General features: G+C 50.4%; 1 protein-coding gene and 1 pseudogene across 6 annotated transcripts; one reads left to right on the top strand and one right to left on the bottom strand.

Moving 5' to 3' along the window:
- Nucleotides 1-3,552: 3,552 nt before the first annotated feature.
- LOC100146859 (lon protease homolog 2, peroxisomal-like) lies at nucleotides 3,553-6,506 on the bottom strand (annotated as a pseudogene).
- Nucleotides 6,507-11,454: 4,948 nt separating this feature from the next.
- Nucleotides 11,455-23,188, top strand: LOC111771226 (ral guanine nucleotide dissociation stimulator-like). 6 transcript variants are annotated; one of them, XM_070254867.1, is made up of 14 exons: nucleotides 11,455-11,621; nucleotides 14,271-14,381; nucleotides 15,247-15,352; nucleotides 16,025-16,132; nucleotides 17,128-17,318; nucleotides 17,465-17,775; nucleotides 18,546-18,761; nucleotides 19,128-19,214; nucleotides 19,725-19,770; nucleotides 20,566-20,634; nucleotides 21,072-21,148; nucleotides 21,719-21,745; nucleotides 22,116-22,237; nucleotides 22,443-23,188. In XM_070254867.1, the coding sequence occupies exons 5-7, from the start codon at nucleotides 17,141-17,143 to the stop codon at nucleotides 18,621-18,623; spliced, it is 567 nt and encodes a 188-aa protein (XP_070110968.1). In that variant the 5' UTR covers nucleotides 11,455-11,621; nucleotides 14,271-14,381; nucleotides 15,247-15,352; nucleotides 16,025-16,132; nucleotides 17,128-17,140; the 3' UTR covers nucleotides 18,624-18,761; nucleotides 19,128-19,214; nucleotides 19,725-19,770; nucleotides 20,566-20,634; nucleotides 21,072-21,148; nucleotides 21,719-21,745; nucleotides 22,116-22,237; nucleotides 22,443-23,188. The 6 variants fall into 6 exon arrangements, with proteins under 6 accessions (XP_070110968.1, XP_070110966.1, XP_070110964.1 ...); XM_070254865.1 differs by lacking the exon at nucleotides 16,025-16,132; XM_070254864.1 differs by lacking the exon at nucleotides 11,455-11,621 and adding an exon at nucleotides 13,666-13,869 and having other exon boundaries at nucleotides 20,566-21,148.
- The last annotated feature ends 686 nt before the right edge of the window (nucleotides 23,189-23,874 follow it).

Here is a 23,874-nt window from a genome sequence, read left to right on the forward strand (position 1 = left end):
GCTGCTCTGTTTGTGATTATCAATTTTATGGAACATTCCATTGCACGTGTTGGACTATTCCTTGTATTAAAATAGAGTCGAATCTAGTACACAGGGTATCAAGTCTTGAGCCAAATTATTCCCCAAAATAGGTCTCTCCAATTTACACAAATTTCAGCAGTGTTAGAATTTTAATTGCTGCCAAAGTAATGTGTGGGGATACTCGAATCCCTCCTTGTTTGTTCACATTTGCATCACCTTGACCTCTAGAGAGCTTGACATGCTTTTAAAATGTCTGCTAACATTTTGATCTTCCTCTTCTGTGAATTGCATGTTGGTATCCATTTCTCTTTTCCTATTTATTTAGTTGTTCATCTTTTCCTATTGAATTTTTTGGAGTTTTAAAAGGCTTGTTCTTTATACCAACCCTTTTCCCATCACATATGTTGTCCATATTTTCTTCCGATATGTCTTTTGTGTTTTGACTTTGAATGTGTTATCTTATTTGTTATTGCTGCTGATTGCAATAATTATGTTAATATGCACTTAAATATTGAGGGAAAACCTCCTCATCTTCAGCTCTCTGCCAGCACCATGAAGCCCATCATAAACATCACTCGGCCTACCTGGGACAGACACCATTACCTGAAAAAGAGATGGTGGTGGGGAGGGGGTGAGATGGGAAATGGAGTCCAATTGTGTTACTAAGCCCCGACTTCTGAACCAGTCTTCTCTGTAGGGATTTTAATTCAACTTGGCAGTTTGGGCTCATTCATGCCCCTCTTCTCACTGGTCACACTCTGGCATACTGCCTTATGAGGTTCACTCTGGGGTGGAACTTCCTTCTTTAGTCTTAGAATGACAGTTCTTCCATCCTGGGATAAAATGAAGACTATTAAAGGAAAACGCCACAGATGAAATTATTTTTGTGGCAAAAAGAGGGGAGATCATGCATGCATGTGTGAATACCTGCTAATGTACTCCATTCATGTGTGGAGATTCTGCCCAAATCTGAGCCCTTTTGTGGAACTAAGTGCTATGGACTGAATATCTGTATCCCCTCAAATGAATATGTTGACATCCTAGCTGCCAATATAATGCTATGGGGAGACACTAGCCACTTTTGTAGATGATTATGTCATAAGGAGGCAATTCTTAAAAGGGATTAATGTTGTTGTAAATGAGAGCCCAGGAAGCTCCCTTACCCCTTCCATCATATGAAGACACAACAAGACTATGGTCATCGATGAACCCTCACCAGACATCAGATCTGCAAGACTTGCTCTTGTAGTTTTAGCACCCGAAACTGTGAGAAATAAATGTTTGTTTTTTAAGCCACCCAGTCTGTTAAATCTTATTATAGCAGCTGAATGGACTTACACCAAGGAAAGTATCCTTTGAGAGGTTGGAAAAGATCACAGCCCCCAGTACAAGGTAGAGGTGCAGACGAGGAAACTGTGGAATGCAGAAATTCTGCAATGTCAACAATTTGCTGCTTTGGGGCCTACTGTAGAAACAGTTCAGAGCTGGGAATGTCTGCGTCATAAGGAGAGGTCTCTCTGATCGCTCACCAGGGGAAGCTGGTGATAATGGCCCCAAATATGCCAGGACACTAGACAAGTTCTTTCCTATGCTAAGGAAGGAGAACTCACCACAAACCTGAAAACTATTCAGTGTATACTCCAGCACAGCTCCAAATCCAAATCTTGTCTATGGTCTTGTTTCACTCTTCCTGAAAGCTTCTCTGAAGAACCAGATTCCCTCAAGTTTTGAGGGGAGGGTGAATGCAGGGAGGTAAGCATCTTATATAAGCTTCTCTCCCATAATCAACTTAAAAACTAGTCTCAGAAACACACCCAAACAGAGACAGTGGAAAAGGCAGACCCTTACCCCCCACACAGGCTCTCTGACCTCACGTAGCAGCTTAACATCTGGTTGTCCTGGCCTCTCTCACATCACATGACAAAGACAGTATGATAACAATCAGCAGACGCTGCTTCAAAGTCCATTCTGCAGGCTGCAACTCAGTCTTCCTTATAATCTGGCTACAAAATCAACTAAGGCATAATGGCAAGCGGGGGAGAAAGATGATACATAGGAGGCGGGATTTGCCTGTTCTTGGATCTTTGGAAGCCAGCAGTTCCAGTCTGGTTCAAGCTCGCTATAAGCAGAGTATTCAGTCGGCAACCATATCCACCTGCATAATCTTCTGGGCAACCCCTTGCCAGACCCCTTCCCTCCCATCCCCCAGGGACTTAGTGGAGGGCTCTCCCTTTTCCATACAAACGTGCCCCCCCGTCTCAAGAAGTAATTGACTGTGCCCCTGTTCCATGAAAGAATGAATTGTACACAGCAACTGCTCAGCCTTCACTTGAAGGGTGTGAAAATACCACAGAGGACAAGTGAAGGAAACAGAGGGAGGTGTGAACTGTATGTGACTCCTTATGACAGGCCTGCTTCCCCTTGGCTGGTGAATTCTCCTATATGTGCTCCCTTTAAAAATGATGTGATATTAAACATGGCAAACCATAGAGAATCAATGTTAAAACTAAGGCCAACAGCTAAAACATCCAATGAGGTAGCAGGATGTCAAACTAACGTGCAAAAGTCAGTAGTATTCATGCAACAAACAGTAGCCACAGCATATAATAGATGAGTAAACCTTATTTACAATAGAAATAAGGAAAGATAAACAAAAAAAGATTACCAAGAAATGACCTGGACCTCTATGCAGAAAAGTACAAAATAATCTATAAATGCATAACAAACACAGAGACAAGATGGTCCTCTATGCTAAGCTCAACCATAAAACCTGGACAACTATAAAAGAAGAAATTTAGTGAGAAATCTGAAAGGTGGTAAGAAGAAGGCAAACTGACTTGGGACTTCAGGACTGGAGGAACAACACAGTGACAGGGTGTCTTACCCCCCAACTTTAGAAGGAGACCCAGATTCAGTAATTTCAGATCCTGATCTGCCAACAGAACTCAGCCCAGGTAGGCTTGTCCTCCTCCAGATGTAATGAGTCTTAGGAACTGTTCCAAATTAGCACAGCAACACTCCCAAGGGGGTCTTTGGAAAGTGTCACTAACAAAGGAAACCAAGATAAGATTCTCCTTCCCTGTCACCCATGAGACTTCCCTCCTTCCCCTGGAGGTACCAAGCCTGCTGGGCAGCAGCAAGAGGGACTTTGCCCACTGGAGGGGACAAAATGACTACCTCCTAGGTTTTTAGGTTCTGTGGCTGCTCTGAAGATAAAGTTTATGTGAGACAAATTAACAAAAGAAAATAAATTGATTACACAGTAATTTAACTATGGCTCAAATTTCATAAAATACAAGACTCAAGAAGGTGGCCAGATGATTCAGATTTTTTTCAATTTTTACCAATTTATTAAATTAGCGTTTCTCTAATAAACACTAACCGACACTTGAGTGAAGTTCATAATCGCTCTTGTGATTGTGTTCACAAATTAGAGACAGTTTACTCACCCCTACTGCTGTGAATAAAATCAATTTTGTCAGTGCTGTTGGCACGTCATAACTGAAAATTCTGTAAAGTTGAGATTTGGGCCTACAAAATGCTATTTAAGAGAGCAGGTAGGTCTTGACAGTAAAGACAGCATCAAAAGCTGCGTTAAGAACTTCATCCAGGCAGTTTGCTGTGACAAATCTTCAATCCTATCATACATTGCCTGGGATTTCTTCAAGGTCTTTTTCATTCCTCTGAGAAATGATGATTCACTTCTATCCTGTTCTGTGTGCTGCCAGCACTTTCTCTTTAATTCACTGGAAGATCAAGACCCCTCTGTAATTTCTCCAGTCATGACTACATTTGAATGTAAAGGCATCCCACTAAAAGGTGAGGCAACACAAGTCACTGTGATAACTCCAGCATGGGGTCCATCTTTTGTGACAGCTCCAGCTGGAAAGTGCACATGGATGTCTGTCTTGTTAAGATCAAAACTTCCAGAAGCACAGGTCAGATGGTATTTCTTGGCATTGCTGAGAGCTTGCTAATAGCAAGATGGGCAGACTCTTCTCATGATATCCCCTAGCTGAGTAGTTAGAGTTAAATGACCTTTGCCATCCATTCAACTTGCCTCCACAAATATGATTTCTCCACCTAAGGGAGTCCAAGCCAAACTTATTGCCATTCCTGGTTGACTCAAATGCCCATTTTATATATCCGGAGCCCAAAGATGTCTTTTGGAGCATAGAAATAAATCAAAATTGGCGTTTCAGATGGTAGTGTCAAGTAACTGCTGTCATTGATAGATTCAGATTTTGCATCTTCTAAGATGTTTTCTCTGTAAACTTCTTTCTCATTCACATCAAAATGGTCCAACTTGACTTCCTTATATTGTTCTTTTCCCACCTTCACAGAAACAGCTGGGCAAATGGCTCCAAACTATCTATCCAGAGAATGACCCCCTGCCTCTCTGGTACACCTGGGGAAGATGTGAAGAGGAGTAACCTGAGAGATCTGAATCTGCTGAGGACTCAGCCCATACTGTTCCAGTTGCTTTAGGATCAAGTGCTTGCTGGCAATCTATCTTCTCTTGTGTATACCCTGGCACCTGAATGTCCTCATTCTGTCCAAGAAGACAGGTGGAGTAGTAGCAGCAGTATAGGCGTTAGTTATTAAAATAACTTGGGAGAGTTTAAAGCCCACATTTAGAGAATGATTTGTGAAGCTATGGTTTTGTTCATGATACAATACCTCAAACAGAGCTGCTGCAGGATCACCTGGACACAATTTTTTCTAATTTGTCAACCTCATCTAATGGAAACACAAGATTGTTAACCTCAACAGTCTTCAAGTCATTGATTGTATGACCAGGTATACTGCCAACATAGGTGTGCCTCTGCCCTCAAATGTCAGACTATTCACGTTCTCATCCAAATACAATCTTGTGGAAGTCTCGATCTAGAGTCTTGGCCACAGATTTTCCCACATTGTTTTGCCAACTCTAGGAGGGTCAGCAAAGCAAAGAATGGGCCCTTCAGATTGGTTTTCAGCTGTTTGACAGCCTAATATTCCAACATTCTTTCCTTCAATTTTTCAAGGCAAAATGCTTATTATCCATAAGAATTTGGGCTTCTTGAATGTCTGGATGGTCAGTTGTACTTTTGTCCCAGAAAGTTCCACCATAAATTCTAAAAAATTTCTAATCTGAACATATTCTGGCATTGCTTGCAGCATTTTTTTAGTCTTTTTCTCTTTTTGACACAGACCTAATGGGCTTCTTCTGACATATTGGATGCTCACTTTTTTTTCTAGCATGACAATATCATGATTATCTTCTTCCTCATGTTCTTCTTTTAAAGTACCTAGGATGGGGGCCAGCCCGGTGGTGTAGCAGTTAATTGTGCACGTTCCGCTTCAGCAACACAGGGTTCGCAGGTTCGGATCCCGGGCATCGCTTGGCAAGCCATGTGATGGTAGGCATCGCACATATAAAGTAGAGGAAGATGGGCACGATGGTTAGCTCAGGGCCAGTCTTCCTCAGCAAAAAGAGGACGATTGGCAGCAGATGTTAGCTCAGGACTAATCTTCCTCAAAAAAAAATAAATAAATAAAGTACCTAGGATGTGTGAAATCCTATTGAGACATATTCATATAATGCATTTATTATCATCTTTCTCTTTTTTCTGTTTTATTATTATTATTATTATAATTATTTTTAGGAAGATTAGCCCTGGTTAACATCTTCCACCAATCCTCCTCTTTTTGCTGAGGAAGACTGGCCCTGTGCTAACATCCATGCCCATCTTCCTCTACTTTATATGTGGGACTCCTGCCACAGCATGGCTTGATGAGTGGCGCGTAGGTCTGCACCCAGGATCTGAACTGACGAACCCCGGGCCACTGAAGGAGAACATGCAAACCTAACCACTGTGCCACCAGGCTGGCCCCAAGTTTTCTGGTTTTTTAAAGCAATTTCAATTCTTGCATTTGTTTCACAAGCAGTGGTATCATCATCTTGGACAGTTCCTGCAGAGTCACAGTATCTAAAATTTGGAGCATTTTTGTTGCTTTTTTGGATAAGTGATGTCAGAATGTCTAGTAAATCTTCCCTAGGAGAACTATCTAAAAGACATCTCAATTTAGCAACTGCAGGGACATGAATATTCAACATTTCAATCAATAGTAGTTCATTTTTGTAGAACTCTTCTGATACTTCTCCTAGCTTCTCTTTAGTTTTACAGGTGTTGAAAAATTCCTCAAGTCAGTCCAACAGTTCCACTTTAACAACAGGATATGACTTCTCTTTTAAATCTGTACCATCTGCAAACAGCACGGCATGTGGTCACCAAAGGTGAGTGGGAATTGGACTGGGTACTGCCCACAATCTGAACCATCAGTGCAGCTGCCCCAATCCTGTGCAGTGGTGGCAGATCCTGAGTATTGCTGGCCAGGTAGGTCATGTTGGGGATGAGAGTTAGGATGGTGCTCTGCAGCCCTTGAGCAGGCAGCTCCACACCAACTGCAAGTTGCAAGTCCAGTCCACACTGGGTGCACATGGGGGAGCTTGGAAGCAGGAAGCCATCTAGGTGAGCAGCAGGAAGTGGCTGAAGAAAAATTATGGGAAGATGAGTGGAAAAAATGTATAGTAAATAAAGCTTACCTTGTTATGCAGATAAATCTCTCAGTTAAAAAAATTCTCTAGGGGTTGGCCTGGTGGTTCACTGGTTAAGTGCGCATGTTCCACTTCAGTGGCCTGGGGTTAGCCAGTTCTGATCCCGGGTGTGGACATGGCACTACTTGGCACGCCATGCTGTGGCAGGTGTCCCACACATAAAGCAGAGGAAGATGGGTGTGGATGCTAGCTCAGGGCCAGTCTTCCTCAGCAAAAAGAGGAGGATTGGCAGCAGTTAGCTCAGGTCTAATATTCCTCAAAAAAAAAAATTCTCTAGGGGCTGGCCTGGTGGCACACTGGTTAAATTCACACATTCTGCTTTGGTGGCCTGCGGTTCACCAGTTCAGATCCCAGGTGTGGACCTACACACCACTTATCAAGCCATGCTGTGGCAGGCATCCCATGTATAAAGTAGAGGAGGATGGGCATGGATGTTAGCTCAGGGCCAATCTTTTTAAGCAAAAAGAGGAGAGTTGGTGGGGAATGTTAGCTCAAGGCTAATCTTCCTCAAAAAAATTTCTCTAAGAGTTGTTCTCTTTCTGGTGCAGATGCTTTTACTAATGGAAATTTCCTTTATAAACATAAATTTCCTTTCCAAAGAGGAAGTCTATCCTGCATTTAAAGCAGTCAAGGTGGAGATCAAGAGCTTTTCCTGCATCTGCTGGCTCTCAATTGCTTTTGGCTCAAAATAATTTGTATGTCAAAGTACCATACTTTTGGTATCTTCAGCATTCCTTCAAGAAGAACCAACTTGTTCTTGGAAGTCTCCGTCTCCTCCCCATCCCAGATGCACTCAAGTTGTTAGGGGCCAACTGCAAACAGGGTTCGGCCACAAGAAACTTTGGGGAAGCCTCTTCACCCTCAAAGGCCTGAGACACACTAGTGGGATAGATCTCTGCAGATTCTTCAGCCATTGAAAATAATATAAACAGCTCCATTCTCATAAATTTAACAACTTGAAAACAAGGAACAATTTATCAAAAATTTCAAACGAACAAAACTCAACCAAGATGATAGTATTTTCCTTGATCGGGCACTGCTAGCCAAGCTTTTTGCCACAAAACTCAAGATAATAGACTCTTGGATTCATGCGACACACCTAAAGAAAGCACAAAACCCTGGGGAACTGCACATCATTTGGTGACTTAAAAATAAAGATTTCTCAAAAGGGAAGAAGACAGTATCTGATGCGACGGTTTTCCAAGGTGTCTGGACCAGGTCTGTTGGAAGTTTAGACAAACTTGCCAAACCTTTGATGATGACATGACACTTCAGATCATCTCCAATGCCTCTGATCTTGAAAACATACAAACTTTAGGTAAAAAGTGCCAGAGAGTTCTCCCTCCTCTCACTCCGTGTTCCTCAAATGTGGCCACAATAGGTTTCCAATCTGTGTGTTTCTCCTCCAAAATGGGACATGACTCCCAGAGAAGGTCCTTCCTGACATCGAGGGACGAGAGGCTACAGAAAGTGGAAAAATCTTCTGTGAGGTTCCCAGCGGTGGATTCTGTTAGTGATTCAATATGTTGGGGAGAATTTTGCAAGAATGGTTGTTACAGAACTCACTTTTCCTTTCCTAGGTAGAAATATACAAGTTGTGTAAAGAATAATAGCTCTAACAAAGCAATGAAAAGATGATAGAACATGAATATCATTCTTGTAAAACACTCCTGGATTAGTGAGCCAGTCAGGGAACAGATGACAGTGCATTGAGTTGGACCTCATTAGGCTGATTCTGACTTCATGACCATCCTGTGCATTGTCTCATGCCAGGACCTCTGAAACATGCTTCCCCCACCACTCTTTTGCCACCAAGGTCCACCAACCAGACCTTGCTAACAAATGCCCTGGCTGGGCCCCTTCTGACCACACCTGGAGGACTCTCCCCAAATCCTACTCCGTCACGGCGCTCTTCCACCTGCCACTGGCCAGGGAGGCATTTCCTCCAAGGCTGACACTCTGTGTGCCCAGCTCTGGGAATGGCACTTCTCCCTCAAGTGAAGAAAAGGATCTGAGTTCAGAGCCTGTGGGCTGCAGCCATTAGGACTAGGCCTGGGGTTTGCTGCCAGAGAGAAGAGAACCTGTGGTGGGTGTGGGTCCCAGGGTTCAAGAAGCCCCCGTGGTTCCTGGATAGAATCCCAGAAGACGATGCAGGACACAGGAGGGATGCTTGGGTGTGATTGTGATTGGGAATGTCCACAGGGAGGCGGATCTGCCATTGGTAATGCCTTTAACAGTGTTGTTCATTCCTCGATTCGTCCTGTCTCAGGGAGTGCTGTATACATCCTTCCAGCCCCTAGTCTCCCCTCTGGAGCAAACAGATAGCATCAGAAGAACTTTTACATCTCATTTATAATGTATGCATACAGGGCATGTAATGTGCTGGATGTTGCAAGTGTTTTGAAACATTAACTCGTTTAACACTCTCCATATCCTCACAAATTAGGTACGCTTATCCTTCTTGCCAACAACAGATGAAGAAACTGAGACACCAATGAGGTAAGTACCTTGTCCTCTACCAATATCTAGGAAGTGATTGAGGTGGAATTTGAACATAAGATGTTGGCTCCATATTCTCTGTTCTTAACCATGTTCTTTGCTCTCTAAGACTTCACAGCATGAAGACGATGGCTCAGCGTATCCATTTTCTTGTTACACCCAGTAGGCCCACTCTTTGATCTCTGTCTGAAAAAGATGCTATTCCCATCAAAACTGTTGCACATACACAACCAAAATGACTTCTCCCCATATCCCATGTCCTGGAAAATACATAGAGAACATTTCAAAACATTTCTTGCCCAGGCTGGGAGTGATTCTGGGAAATCCCACTGTTCCTGTAAGAAGCCAAGGGCAGGCTGGGAGCTGTGTCTCAGGGGAAAGGTGAGCTCAGGAGTTACCATGGGGTTACAAAATGGATGGGGGGCCTCAGCAGGAACTGACTTCAGGATCTGGTGGTGTTTCAAGCTGGGTGCTAATTTTCTGGGTGTGGGTGTAGGGGCTGGTGCTGCATTCCAGGGAGAGGGGAGTCTCCTTGTGTTCTTGGGGAAACCAGACCCTTGAAAGCAAGGGAATGAGAGTTTCCTTTCACAATAGACTTGGGAGGGGAAACATTTAGCCCAGAAGAGACAGTCATGATCCTGAGGAAACCGGAAGAAGCTACTTGTGCGTTCGCCAAGCAGAAAGCCCTCCTTCATGGACTCACTTTATCCAGATGAGACCAAGAAGGAGGACATCGTGAGATGCCCTTGCAGGTGAGAGATCTGTGACAATGGAACCTGTGCCTGGGAGGCTCTGAAAGGCCTCACAGAGGTGACATTTGCTGTGAGCAGAGTGCCAGATGAGAGGCACACCAGCCTGTGTCTGGGAACAGTTTGAGTGTCAGGGAGAAGGCACCGCTGGTGCAGAGACTCACAGGAAGAAGTGGGTCTGACCAGACAATGTCAGAAAGATGGTGGTGTGGCTGGAAGGAGACTGAGAAGAGAGAGGAGGGCAGATGGGGACAGGCAGGGCCAGAAGACAGGAACTGGCAGACTGTGCTTTTTCCCGTCGCTCTCTGATCACACTGCTCTAAGACATTGCACCTAGAAAATACAAATCCTTAACATCTCACAAAGTGTGTGTGCCAGGAATGGGGCACAGCTTAGCTGGGTGCCTCTGCCTCAAGGTCTCTGTGAAGCAGGGGCTGTGGCTCTATTGTGGCTCGATTCCGGGAGGGTTTGCTCCCAAGTTCACTCACATGCATGTTGACAGGGTTTGTTTGGACTGAAAGTCTGAGTTCCCGCCTGTCTGTTGGCCGATCATTCCCTCCGTTCTCTCCTATGGAGCATCTTCATAGAGAAATTGAACACATGTGCACTTGCTCCCCCAGTTCCAGAGATATAAGATGCAGAGAGAGAGAGAGATGGAAACAGGAGGGAAAGAGGGAGGGGACTAAAGACAATGAGTAAGAAGGAAGGGCCAGGCTTTTTGTTCTTAGCCCTTGGTAGTGTGCCATCCCATCACCTTGGCCACCTTGGCTGCATTCTGTTGTTCAGAAGCCAGTTCCCAACCACTGTGTGGTTCCACAAGGACGTGCACAACAGAAGACAGTGAGCACTGGGAGCCATGGTGGAGGCTGCCCACCACATAGGCCGACACGAGGCACTTGGGTCTGATTCTAAGTCAAACAGGAGACTGTGCAAGGTTCATGCCAGTGAAAGGAAATATCTGAATTTCCCCTAATTTCCACCTCTTAAAGGTGCAGACCTGGAAATGAGGCCCAGAGGGGCAGTGACTCTCTCAAGGTCACAGAGCTGGAAACCAGGCCTGTTTTGAGGGGTACTCCACACTACATCCCACCCCTTCTTATCATTCTTTCATCTCTAAATGTGTGCATCAGACACATGGAAACCAGAACACAGGTGTTGTCGCTATTGTCTGTTCTACACCTGAGGATGTCACAAGGGAGATATTTCCTGCATTGTCCCCCTCGTGCAGGTTGGGTGATTGAGGAGGCCCTGGGAGGCACAATGGCATTTCCAGGACACAGAGCTTGTAGGGAAAAAGAGGTTGGAACTCAGCTGCATGTCCTCAAGCTGGAACCCTGGTTTCATCTCAAGGTCCTGTGTCGGGATCTGTGCTGGCTATTTGTGTACAGATCTGGAGGTGACATGCGCAAGGAGGGTCAGCAGCCAAGATCCCAGAGGGGTTTTTGGTGGGTGTGATTGAAGGAAGGGGCCCAGGTAAGGGAACCTTGAGGAAGTGACGTCACTTCCTTGGAGACAGACCCCAACAGAACTTAGCACAGTGGTCTCCAGGAGCCCACATTCTAGACGTAGCATCCTATCGAGCCCACGTGAGTGGCAACACTGAAGAGAAGAGGATGTTCTCCTGTAGTCTCCCGAGTTGTGGAGGCTCTGGCTTCAGGAAAGCCAAGAAAAAGAGCCTTTTCAGTCACTATAGGCACTGGCTTCGCCCTCACCTGCACTGCCTCTGGCCAATTGGCAGGAGGAACACTCAGGTAACACAGGGAAAGCCAACCAGGTTAGGCCACAACTGGATGCCACCCCCACACCACTTTGAGCCTCCTTGTGTGTTGGAGGGGAGTGGAATGAGGGATGGCGGGGCTGAGCGGGGACCAACCCTGAGCATGAGACGTTTGCTCGGCGTTAGAACCCTGGCAGTGTGTCATGTTCCCAGCCTAGGTGGTCGCTAGCAGGATGGGAGAGTGAGTGCTGGGTACCAAGCTCCTCTACCCATAGATTAGTCCCGAGCCCTCTAGGTGTCATCTCATTCCCTCCCTGGCTGGAGCTCTACGCAGATGCTACTGTGTACATGATCTGTGCAGGGGTTTCCTCCTCTGGCCAAGTTGAGGCAGGCCCCTCAGACCTCTTGGCCCAGCTCTCGGGCACTGTCTTTGCAGAGATGCATGCAGGAGGCGGTTGAAGAGCCGGCAGATGGCTTCGGGTACTCCATCTCCCTGGACAGGGGGCAGCTCCACCGCACCAACAATAGTGACCAGGGCTGCTCTGAGGTGACAGTGGGCACAAAGGGGTCTTCCCACCCAGAGCCCTGAGATGACCAGGGCCGGCCCAGAATCCAAATTCAAACTCAGGTTCTCCTGCCCATCCTTGGCCGATCATTCCCTCCGTTCTCTCCTATGGAGCCTCTACATATGGCAACTGAAAACATGCACACTTGCTCCCCTAGTTCCAGAGATATATGATGCAGAGAGAGAGGGAGATGGAAACATGAGGAGGGAAAGAGGGGGGTCTGCAGAAAATGAGTAAGAAGGAAGGGCCAGGCTTTTTGTTCTTAGCCCTTGGTAGTGTGCCATCCCATCACCTTGGCTGCATTCTGTTGTTCAGAAGCCAGTTCCTAACCACTGTGTGGTTTCAGAAGGATGCACACAACAGAAGACAGTGAGCACCGGGAGCCGTGGTGGAGGCTGCCCACCACATAGGCCGACAAAAGGCAGTTGGGTCTGATTCTAAGTCAAACAGGAGACCATGCAAGGTTTCATGCCAGTGAACAGAAATATCTGAATTTCCCATAATTTCCACCTCTTAAAGGTGCAGATCTGGAAATGAGGTGACATTTGCTGTGAGCAGAGTGACAGATGAGAGGCATGCTGCCTGTGTCTGGTAACAGTTTCAGTGTCAGGGAGAAGGTACCACTTGTGCAGAGACTCACAGGAAAAAGTGAGTGGGACCAGAGGAGGGCAGAAAGGTGGTGGTGTGGCCAGAAGGAGCCTGAGAAGGGAGAGGAGGGCAGATGGGGGCACGGCAGGGCCAGGTGGTGGGCACTGGTAGACTGTGCTTTTTGCCATCACTCTCTGATGACATTGCCCCAAGAGCTTGCGCCCAAAAAGTACAAATCCTTAACATCTCACAAATTCTGTGTGCCAGGAAGGGGGCACGGCTCGGCTGCGTGTTTCTGCCTCAAGGTCTCTCTGAAGCAGGGGCTGAAAATCTGAGATCCTGCCTGTCTGTTGGCCGATCATTCCCTCTGTGCAGACCTGAAAATGAGACCCAGAGAGGCAGTGACTTTCTCAAGGTCACAGAGCTGGAAACCAGGCCTGTTTTGAGGGGTACTCCACACTACATCCCACCCCTTCTTATCATTCTTTCATCTCTAAGTGTGTGCATCAAACACGTGGAAACCAGACCACAGGGGTTGTTGCTATTGTCTCTTCTACACCTGAGGATGTCACAAGGGAGATATTTCTGGCATCGTCCCCATCGTGCGGGTTGGGTGATTGAGGAGGCCCTGGGAGGCACAATGGCGTTTCCAGGATACAGAGTTTGTAGGAAAAAAGAGGTTGGAACTCAGCTGCATGTCCTCAAGCTGGAACCCTGGTTCCATCAAGGTCCTGAGTGGGGCGCTGTGATGGGTATTGGTGTGCAGTTATGGAGAGGACATGGGAAACCAGAGTGAGTAGCCAAGATCCCAGAGGGGTTTTGGGTGGGTGTGATTGAAGAAGGGGCCAAGGTAAGGGAACCCTGAGGAAGTGACCTCACTTCCTTGGAGACAGACCCCAACAGAACTTAGCACACTGGTCTCCAGGTGCCCACATTCTAGACATAGTGTCCTACAGAGCTCACTTGAATGGACACATTCAAGAGGACAGCATATTCTCCTGTTTTCTCCCGAGTTGTGGAGGCTCTGGCTTCAGGGAACCCAAGAAAAACAGCGTTTTCAGTCACTATAGCCACTGGCTTGGCCCTCACCTGCACTGCCTCTGGCCATTTGTCAGGAGGAGCCCTCAGGTAACACAGGGCAGGCCACCCGGGTTAGGCCACAACTGGATGCCACCCCCACACCACTTTGAGCGTCCTTGTGTGTCGGAGGGGAGTGAGTGAGGGATGGCGGGGCTGAGCGGGGACCCACCCTGGGTAGGAGCCGTTTGCTTGGCATTAGAACCCTGGCAGTGTGTCATGTTCCCAGCCTAGGTGGTCGCTAGCAGGATGGGAGAGTGAGTGCTGGTTACCAAGCTCCTCTACCCATAGGTTAGTCCCGAGCCCTCTGGGTGTGAACTCATTCCCTCCCTGGCTGGAGGTCTATGCAGATGCTGCTTGGTACCTGATCTGTGCTGGGGTTTCCTCCTCTGGCCAAGTCAAGGCAGGCCCCTCAGACCTCACGGCACAGTTCTCTGGCACTGTCTTTGCAGAGCTGCACACAGGAGGTGCTCGAAGAGCTGGAGGATGGCTTTGGGTACTCCATCTGTCTAGACAGGGGTCAGCAGCACCGCGCCACCATCAATCACGAGGGCTACTCTGAGGTGAGAGTGGACACAGAGGGGTCTTCCCACCCAGGACCCTGAGATGACCACGGCCGGCCTAGAATCCAAACTCAAACTGCCATTCTACAGGGACCCTAACAGGGCTGTCCCACCTGAGTGTCCCACAGTCCCATTCCCAAAGGAATCTGGACTTCCGCTTCTCCACACCAGCTGCGTAGGAGGGTAGGAGGGCACTCTGCATTTTCTGAGGAAGATTAGAGAAAACATTGATGTCATTGTCACTTCCCACTAGGCCCTGAGTATCTTTGAATTTTGCCTTTTTTGGAACATGGAACCTCGATCAAGAGGGTCTCCAAATTCCCTTTGATGTAAGAGAAATAACCATCAGCATGTTTTTGAAGTCAAAGGGATTCTCAGAGTGTGTCACTGCCCTGTGCACTGCTTCCAGACTGGGGAGGGATGAGGTGGCCACATAACACTTCCCTCCAGGTCAGGGTCTGATGAAGCCTCAGGTAGTTTAGAGGAATGTCCCTCAGTCCTTCTCAGTTCTCAGTTCTCACCCACAGGACCTTGAGACGCCACTTGGCATGCCTAAGCCTCTGTTCTCCTCTCTAGAGAGTGGGTGTCTGTTGAGGATTCACTGGGCTGGTGCTCTTCACAGAGGGAGGTCAGTTGTTCCTCAGTGAGCAAATGGCCTCGAGGGAGATGAATGTTGAATCCTTCGCCCGCCCAAAGTCAGATTGTACTTTGAAAGCCAAGAACCTTGCTGAGTGTGGGAGCCCCTGTCTCTCCTGTGGCACATGTCTGGCGGGTGCTAGGAGTTCCTGGGTGAGCTGCAGACCTCGAGCCTCCTGTTGGTTCACGGTGGTGCCACTAACTCTATGTCTCTCCTCATCCCACCTAGCGTGAAGGTGAGTCCAGTTTCTGTCTAACCGAGGCCTACAGGATGCATGCCCTCCAGACAGGCAGGATGGAGCACCTGTCAGAGTCCCCGGTACCAGCCTTCCCAGGTAGAGTCACCTGCAGTGGTACCACATCCACGAGCAACTACTTGGTCTTCGGCACAACCCACCGGGTCCTGGACCAGCTGTTTCCCAAGTGACTGCCCTCCTCCTACTGAGCACAGTGGTGACTCCGCCCACTGTCAGCTGGGAATGTCACCACATCACTCTGAGCTTCAGTTGGCTCCTGTGGACAGTGTGGTGGGGGAAGATGAACTTGCTAGGGTTCTCCCAGGGACGAATGGGATCAGCCATCCAGGTGCTTCCCTGTTGCCTGACTCTGAGAGGGATATGGGCCATGCTGGGGTTGTTGTTGGTGATTATTTCTCTGTGTCCCATGAAAAGTAGTCTTCCTGTGCCATCACTGGCTTGTGGCCTTTCTGAGTTTGGGAAAGCACATGCAGAGCACCCTGTCAAGGAGTTTGAGATTCCATCCTTCTGGCCTTGCTGTTTGTCCTTGGTGTAGCAATTTATGGATCTCTGGAGCAATGGGGTGGTCCCAGGACACCTCATATATCTAGGATGGTGCTGGATGGAGTTCAATCAACAAGGTATATAAAGCACCTACTCTGGCATGACATCTGGAGACACTGAGTGTAACTCACTGAATGAAGGAGAGACTCTCCCTGGGCTTCAAGTCTAGTCTGAGTGTCAGACAGTCATATTTGGCCTTGGTAGCAGGTCCCGTCCACCATCCATCCCGTGTGATGTCCTCATACCCTATGGGAGTTCTGGAAGCACCTTCTCCCCTTGTGAGTGGGATGATTCTCCACAGGACCAACTAAAAAAGTGAGTGGTCTGATGGAATATTACTCAGCTGTAAAAAATGACAAAATCGTCCCATTGACAACAACATGGATGGACCTTAAGGGTATCATGTTAAGCAAAATAAGACAGAGAGAAAAAGACAAACTGTGTGGTTCTTCTCAGTTGTGGAAGATAAACAAACACATGGATAAAGAGAACAGATTACTGGTTACCGGGGAAAAGGGGGAGTGAGGTGGCCACAAAGGGTGAAGTGTGCACCTATAAGATGACTGACAAATAATAGTGTACAGCTGAAACGTCACAATTTTGTAAACTATGATAACATCAATTCACAAGTAATCCAAAAAAAAAGTGAGTGATCTTTGGGTCCAGAAGGAGGGCCTCCTGTCTCTAGATAACAGAGTACGGGGAGAGGACGGAGGCTGTGGCTGTGGCAGGCCTGGCAGAACCCTGCATCTCACTCATCTTTAGATTCCCATGGGAGGGCTGAGTTCTGGTGGCTTCCACTCCAGGAGGACAGGAGTCATAGAGAGCTGTGGATGGTCCCAGGGCCCCTCAGAACCAGAATGGAGGCTGGGCTGAGTTGTCCCCTAGAGACACATTCCCACCAGACTCCCAGCTCCTTCTGACTCCCTTTCTCCACATCCACTCTTTGTGACCACCACCACCAGGTCCAGAGCAGGAGGTGCCTGAGCAAGCTGCTCAAATTCTGCCTCCGTCCTCAGTCCAGCTGCCCACGTGCATGGAGGGCTGGGTGGGGTGGGCTGTGTCCAGACCCTTTGGGAGAAGAGTGTCAGTGGGAACAAGAGACTCCCACAGACTGTGTGTTCAACCTGCTGGATGAGCAGTCCTGCCACTGCCAGGACGGCCAGCCATGGATCAGAGCTGGGGTTGGGCTGTCCTCTAGAGGGAATGGGCTGGCACAAGAGCCCAGATGCTAACCAGGGTGCCTTGGGAGGGCAGTGTTTAAGGAAAGGTCGGGCCTCGGACACTATGGCCCATCTGTCTCCCCACAGTGCTATCTATCTGATGCTGGGAAGCTGGCGGGACCAAGGGCAGGATTTCAGGGAGCCCCTGCAGTTTCCCTGTTGGATGGTGAGGCCGGCCACTGGTCACATCAGCTTTGGTGGCTCAGACCCGGAGGGCCAAGCCTACCATCTGCCCGGTCACCTGGAGCCTCTCAAGGCCATTGATCCTGAGCAGAAAGGTGAGGGCACTGCAGTGTGGGAAGACTGTCTGTGCTGGGCTTCATGGGCTGGAATTTCCTTAAAGGCAGTGGAGTCTTTCCTGTCTTTGGAAAGGCACATGAACTTTCAGGTGTGTGGGTGACACTTTCTCCTTATCCTACTCCAGAGCCAGCTCCAAAGCTCCTGTCACTTCCAGAGCCAGAGCCAGAGCCAGAGCCAGAGGCAGCCCCTGGGCTAGAGCCAGCTCCAGCTCAAGCCCCACCACCTGTGGCAGAGCTGGAGGCAGCATGCCCTGCATCAGACCCTACAGGGCTGGAGGAAGGGCCACTAGCAACTTCAGCCCCAGTGCCAGCTCCTGAACAAGAGCCCACTGGACCCTGTGCTGTGACCACCGAAAACCAGCTGAGGGAGGAGAAGCCGAACCTCTTGGACTTCCCTCCCCAGCTGCTGGCAGAGCAGTTGACAAGGATGGAGGCAGTGAGCAGCGGGGCTTGCAGGGCAGGGGGCCGTGCCTTCCAGTGCCATGAACTGCCCCACACCTGTGATTCCGTGATCTAAAACCTGATGATCTAGGTCCACATTCCTGCTCCCCCGTTACCAACACTGTGACTTGGGCACTTTCTTAACCCCAAGCACCCACTGTTCCCACGTGCACAGCAGAGCCAGACACTAAGGGCACCTGCTGCATGGGGTGGCTGTGCCGATGAATGAGGTGGAACAGAGGGGAAGTTGGGCAGCCTCTGGCCCTTTGGTGAGGGAGGGAGCTCACTGAAGTGCTGCCAGGTCCTTGGGCCGATCATGCATGTGCCTAGGGTGCCTTCAAATCCTCAGAATGTATCAGGCACCTGATGTGTACTGACTCCAGTGGAAACAATACACAAAGACGGTGCTTCTCCCTGCCTCGGGGGAATGTGCATGGGACTGGGGATTGGGACCCTAGGGGGTCTGGGATGGGTGGAAGATGTCCCTTGGGGTGGGCTGGTGAGGGCAGTGTTCCGGAGCTTGGAGGAAGTGAGATGGGGCTGGGAGCAAATGCCCTCCCTTCTGCACAGCACTGTATCCCGGGTCATCTTGTGCTGGCACCTTCAGTGGACACAGACAAAACCCAGGGAGTCCCACACACCTCAGAGGTCACATCCTCTGCTTCCTGAGCTCCCGCTCTGTCCTCAACCCGCCTGGGACTGTGGGGGACCATGGATGCCGAGCTGGGGTGAGGCAGTGCTGGCAACACTCTGAATCTTCCTCAGGAGCTGTTCAAGAAATTAGTGCCTGCCCACTGCCTGGGCTCCATTTGGTCCCAGCGAGACAACAGGGACTGCGAGTAACTGGCACCCACCATCCGTGACACTGTGGCACAGACGAACACCTTGACCAACAGTGTCATCGCTACGTGCCTCGGGGCCCAGGACATGTCAGCCCAGGAAAGGGCCAGGGTGGTGGAGATGTGGATTCATGTGGCCGAGGTAAGTCATGGGAGGCCCATGGAGGCCCTGTCTGGAGTCATGGGAATTGCCTCTTGTTTCTCAGCTGTCGAGATTGAAGTCTGTGGTCTGAGTCCCTGCACTGTCGCTAGACCCTCCTGCCAGGGCCACAGTGACCTTGACTTGAGGTCCTGGTGGTGGAAAGTTCACTTCCTTCCTGTGCTCCTTCCTTGTGTTGAGCTAAAAATCCTTGTGCCTGGCAGTGTTTCTCGTCGGGTCCCAGGTGTGCCCTCCCTGGGTTTCCTGGGCATCTGTCTCATCCAGGACAGGAGAAGTCCATGAGGGTACAGAATCCAGAGTTGGAGAGCTCCAGCACCCCCTCACAGCTCAATCTCTTCCCTTCCTCAGAAACTTCTCATCCTTCCACACGATCCTTTCTGCTCTGCAGAGCCCTGCCATTAAGCATCTCAAAGAGACCTGGGGACAAGTTTCCAGGTGGGTAGGCTGCTCTCCATCCAAGCACCACGAGGGTGAGGTGGACCTGGCAGCCGGCCTTGGGTCTCCATGACACCCGCAGTCAGCTGAGACCACCTGGGAGACAGTGAATACCTGGGATACAGACTGATCTGGTTCCTGGGTCTCTGAGTCTCTCAGGGCCCTTAGGCCAGCAGTTCTGCCAAGGAATTCATTTCCTTCAATATCAGATCCTGACTTGAGCCCAGTTGGAGATTCTCAAGTGTTTCCTTTGCAGCAACAGAAATCTCAATCCAACTGAAACCAAGAGTGTTCAAAACAGATCTGTGTGGTAGATATGGGAATGGAGGCCCCAGGTGACAACAGGAGAGGCCCCTCCCCAGTCCCATGGGGACCTCGGGGCTCAGAGCAACCCAGTGAAATCCCTCATCCAGGCCCCAGGCTGTTTGGATCTTCTGGGATCTCAAACAAACGGGATTTGCCCTTCAACCACCCCATAGTCTTTCTTTCTTTCTTTCCCCACTCCCCCAGGGAGAGTTCCTACACCTTTAAGAAGTGGTGCATGGGAGAGCAGCAGGTGAGCAAGAGACTGTTCCTGAAGGTAACCCGGGGCTGGGGATCTGAGAGGAGGGGTGCGGAGGGGGGGGCCGGGAACATCCTGAGGGCATCCTAGGAAGTGAGGCTATGGTAAGGCCATCCTGGGGTTCAGAGACCCCTGTCGGTGGGGCAGGAAGGAGATGCTGCACGGCCCCCACCAACACCCTCTGCCCTCTCCCTCCATGTCTCAGTTTGGCTGTTGTTGGGACACACTCTGGGAGTGCAGAGGTCGGGACCATGGTCAGTGGTGGGGCAGGGCGAGGGGTGAAGGCAGCAGGGACAGGGATCTGGTTGGGAGGGAGAGTGGCCTCTCCTCAGTGGGTCCTTGATCAAGTCTCTGCCCCTCTGTGGGCCTCAGTCTCCTCCTCTGGGAAATGGAGCTAGATGACGTGGTGCAGGCCTCACGGTGGGGTGATACCGTCCAAGGGAGTACAGGAATGGGAGGAGATTTGTGCTGGCTTCTCCTCGAGAGGTGAGGGGAGAGCAGTGATGACAGTCAGATGACACGGAGTCCTCAGGAGAGCGCTGGAGGAAGGTAGAGTTCTCCCCACTCTTTCCTGATGAGGAAAGAGGCTCAGGGAGGCCTGGGCAGGCCCAAGGTCACACAGGAGTGAGTCCTGGAGCCAGGACTAGTCTAGAATCAGAGCACACTGGAGGTGGGAACAGCATAGGCAGCAGAGGACTGGAGCCAGATGGCCAGGGTCTGAGGACAGGGACCTTGGGGAACATGTGGAAGGGAGCAGGACCTCTCTGACGCTGTCCTCGGCACTGACAGGAGGTGACCTCCGTGTTGGCCACTGCACAGAGGGCCTGCCATGCAGCCTGGGAGAGGTGGCGTCAGCAGGTGAGGGTGCCTGTGGGGGAGGTGCCCAGGAGTCAGAGGAGAGGGCACTCCCCATCCCAGCTAGATGCCTCCCCCAGGAGAGGGGCCTTCCTTCTCCAGTCCATCTGCTGTGGCTGCCGAGCCTGAAGTGCCTGCATTGGCAGTGAGCAGGATGAGGCCTGGAAGGGCTGGGAGCAGTATGGTTTTGGGGTTGGGAGGGGCAGGGGCCACACCCCATGGGATTGGCCCTCAGCCAGCCCTGGGACATGACTGGGGGAGTTTGGTGTTCCTGGAGGGGAGGGGAGGAGGGAATTGTGTGTGGTGGGGGCTCCTGAGGGTTCTAGGCTACTGTATGTAGGAGTCTGGGGTGGGCAGGTGGCTTGGGTAAGGTGTTTCAGGGGAGGGTTCATGGGGGCACCTGAGTGCTGGAACTCATCACCATCCCCACCTTGATGGAGTGGGTGTCATCCCCTCCCTCGAGATGATCTTCAGGTACCTGGAGCTGCTGCATGATGAGATGGATTATTATGTGGAGGTGAGTGAGCCTGGAGGTGGGGCCATGGGACCAGGCTCCTGAGGGTTTGGGAGGAGAGAGTCCTGCCTGAGCCCTGAGCTCTCACACTTGGAAAGGTCCTCTGCAGAGCCGCCCAGCCTCCTGTGGAAGCCAGGGCATCAGGCCCATCTCAGCAACCAGTGATGGGAGGCTCTGCCTAGGCCACCATCCAGGCTCCCTGGGCAGCTGAGGCTCAGAGCTGCCTGGCTGTGTGGCCACAGGAGGTGGTGTCTGAGCTGGACTCAGCCTCTCCCTCTGGCCCTGCCCAAGAGGGAAGAGAAGTTGGGCCCCTCCAAGTCAGGAAGCACATCAGCAGCTGAGCTGTCCCTTCCTGCCTGAGGCCTCAGTCTCCCCATGTGTCATCAGAGAGGGTTAGATTACAAGGTCTCAGCTTCTCTGCCCCAAGGTCTGGAGCCTAGAGCCTGGCCCAGGTCCAAGTACGGTTTCTGGAAGGGCCTGCACACTGGCAGCAGTGCAACACTGGAAGAGGGTGGGGGCTAGTTCTGGCCTAAGGGGGCTGATTCTGATGGACTTTGGCTGTCTGCCTTCCAGGGGAATGTGCTCAGCTGTCGGAATGAAGTAAGGAGCTGCGGCCTCACTGTGGTGAGAGTGGGTGTGTGGGAATCAGAGAGCCCCCCTTTACATAAGAAGCCCTCTAGCTCAATCCCTGGGGTCTGACATTTATTTGCAGAGTTCTATATACAGAGCTGGGGATCCTATGGCATTGGCGGGTGGGGAAGGGCTGGCATCAAGGACCCCTTCCTGGTAGAGGATTTATTTCTGGCCACTGTGAGAACAGGCATGTCCTGACTGGAATTGTAGGGAAGGAGAGTTCCCAAGTTGGCAAAGGCCCCACAGAGGCTCCTTGTCCCCCTCCTCACCCCCTCCAAGAGCCCTGCAGGGTCCCCCACCCAGGCCATGTCTCCATCCTGTCCTTCCTCTGTCCCAGGAATTTAAATTCATCAAGGACATCAAGCTGGTCTAGAAGGCTGCAAATCTGTACACCGTGCGGCCCGATCAGCACTTTGGGGCCTGGTTCCAGGCCATGGAGCCCCTGAGCGAGGAGGCGCGGTGAGGCGGGGCAGGAGTTGGGTGATGTCAGGGCAAACTCTCTCTGCAGACCAGCTCCAGTGTCCATGGCCGTGGATGCATGGTCAGCCTCAGATCTGGCTGCATGGCGAAGCCTAGGGCCCTGGGACTCCAGCTGCTGGGAGGCTCTGGGAGGCACAGCTCAGGTGTGGCTCCTGGGAGCCCACAACTCCACTCTGTCCTGTAGCTACTGCCTGTCCTGTCAGCTGGAGCCACAATACCAGTGGACCAGAAAGATTCGACTCTTCTTCAAAGACAAGAAGAGCCACTCATCTTCCAGCCCAGGGCTGAGTGAGTGTCTGGACTGGCAGTGGCTGAATCCAGGGGCTCAGTACAGATTCAGGCCAAGTCTGGGCCCGGGGAGTCGGACAGCTGTGGTGCTGGGGCCCCAGCTCCACCGCTGAGCAGTCCTGTCATGGGTGATTCCCCTCGCATTTCTGGGACTGGTTTGTTCCTCTGTGAAGTGGGTGACACTAAATATCAGCCCCTGTGTCAGGGACATGGGGTGCTATTGGCTGATCATTCAGCACCGAGGCTGGGTCACAGGGTACAGTGGGTGTAGGGAAGGGGGAGAGTATGCTGTGATTCTGGGGGAGGCCCTGTAGGAAATTCCACGCTCTATCCAGACACTAGGCCCCCAAAAAAGAGCCCAACAGTGGTGGCAGATGACGCTCCTTAGACCAGCTGAACTACACCAGGGACACAGCGGGGACACTCAGGTGCACGGGGCCAACTCTCAGATGCTGATGTGAATGTAAACTTTGTGATCCATTTCCTGGGGGTCCCTGAAGGCCACAAGGGAGTGGACGATCCCACCATCTCCCTCACACATGTTCCCCAGTGCCTATTTTCCCTCTTTAGAGGGGCCATGTTTTTGTTGTCAATGATAAATGCTAAGTTTGGGTATTCTATTAAATTTCTGGTTTTTTCTCAGCCTGGGAGTGGGCGTGTGGTTCTTTCGCTCTCTGTGCTCATGGAAATGAGATCCAGAATCTCACATTCCTCCTTCAATTCAGAAACATCGCAGAGTCCTCAGCTCAGGGTATGTGGTGAAGGGAGAAGTGCCAGTGCCGTCCCTGGCTGCTGAAGGACAGTCCCGTGTCCCCCTCACTCAGAGCACAGGATCATTGCAGTGTGGTACACCTGGTCCTGGAGCAGAATTGGCCCCTCCTATCTCCCGGGGCTGAGATGTTGGAGGGACTTTCTCTGGCAGAACAACAGCCACGGAAACGGGGGTGTCTTTAAAAGTAGCAGTTGCTTGGGGCCAGCCCAGTGGTGCAGAGGTTCAGTTCCCATGGTCCCCTTCGGCGGCCTGAGGTTTGCTGGTACAGATCCCGAGCGCGGACCTACGCACCCCTTGTCCAGCCACGCTGTGGCAGGTGTCCTGCATATAAAGTAGAGGAAGATGGGCACTGATGTTAGCTCAGGGTCAGTCTTCCTCAGCAAAAATGGCTGCAGATGTTAGCTCAGACCTAACCTTCCTCAACAAGAAAAAAGCTGGCCCTGGCCTGTGCCTAGCACAATTCCTGCCCAGGACTGTGGCTGCCTTTCTGCACTTCGAGGACGAGGGAACAATTTCCCAGTTCCTCTTGCCCAAATGAGAAGCTTGTTTTCTGATT

Source organism: Equus caballus, chromosome 29 (genome assembly GCF_041296265.1).
Source record: "Equus caballus isolate H_3958 breed thoroughbred chromosome 29, TB-T2T, whole genome shotgun sequence".
In the NCBI taxonomy this organism is placed as follows: domain Eukaryota; kingdom Metazoa; phylum Chordata; class Mammalia; order Perissodactyla; family Equidae; genus Equus; species Equus caballus.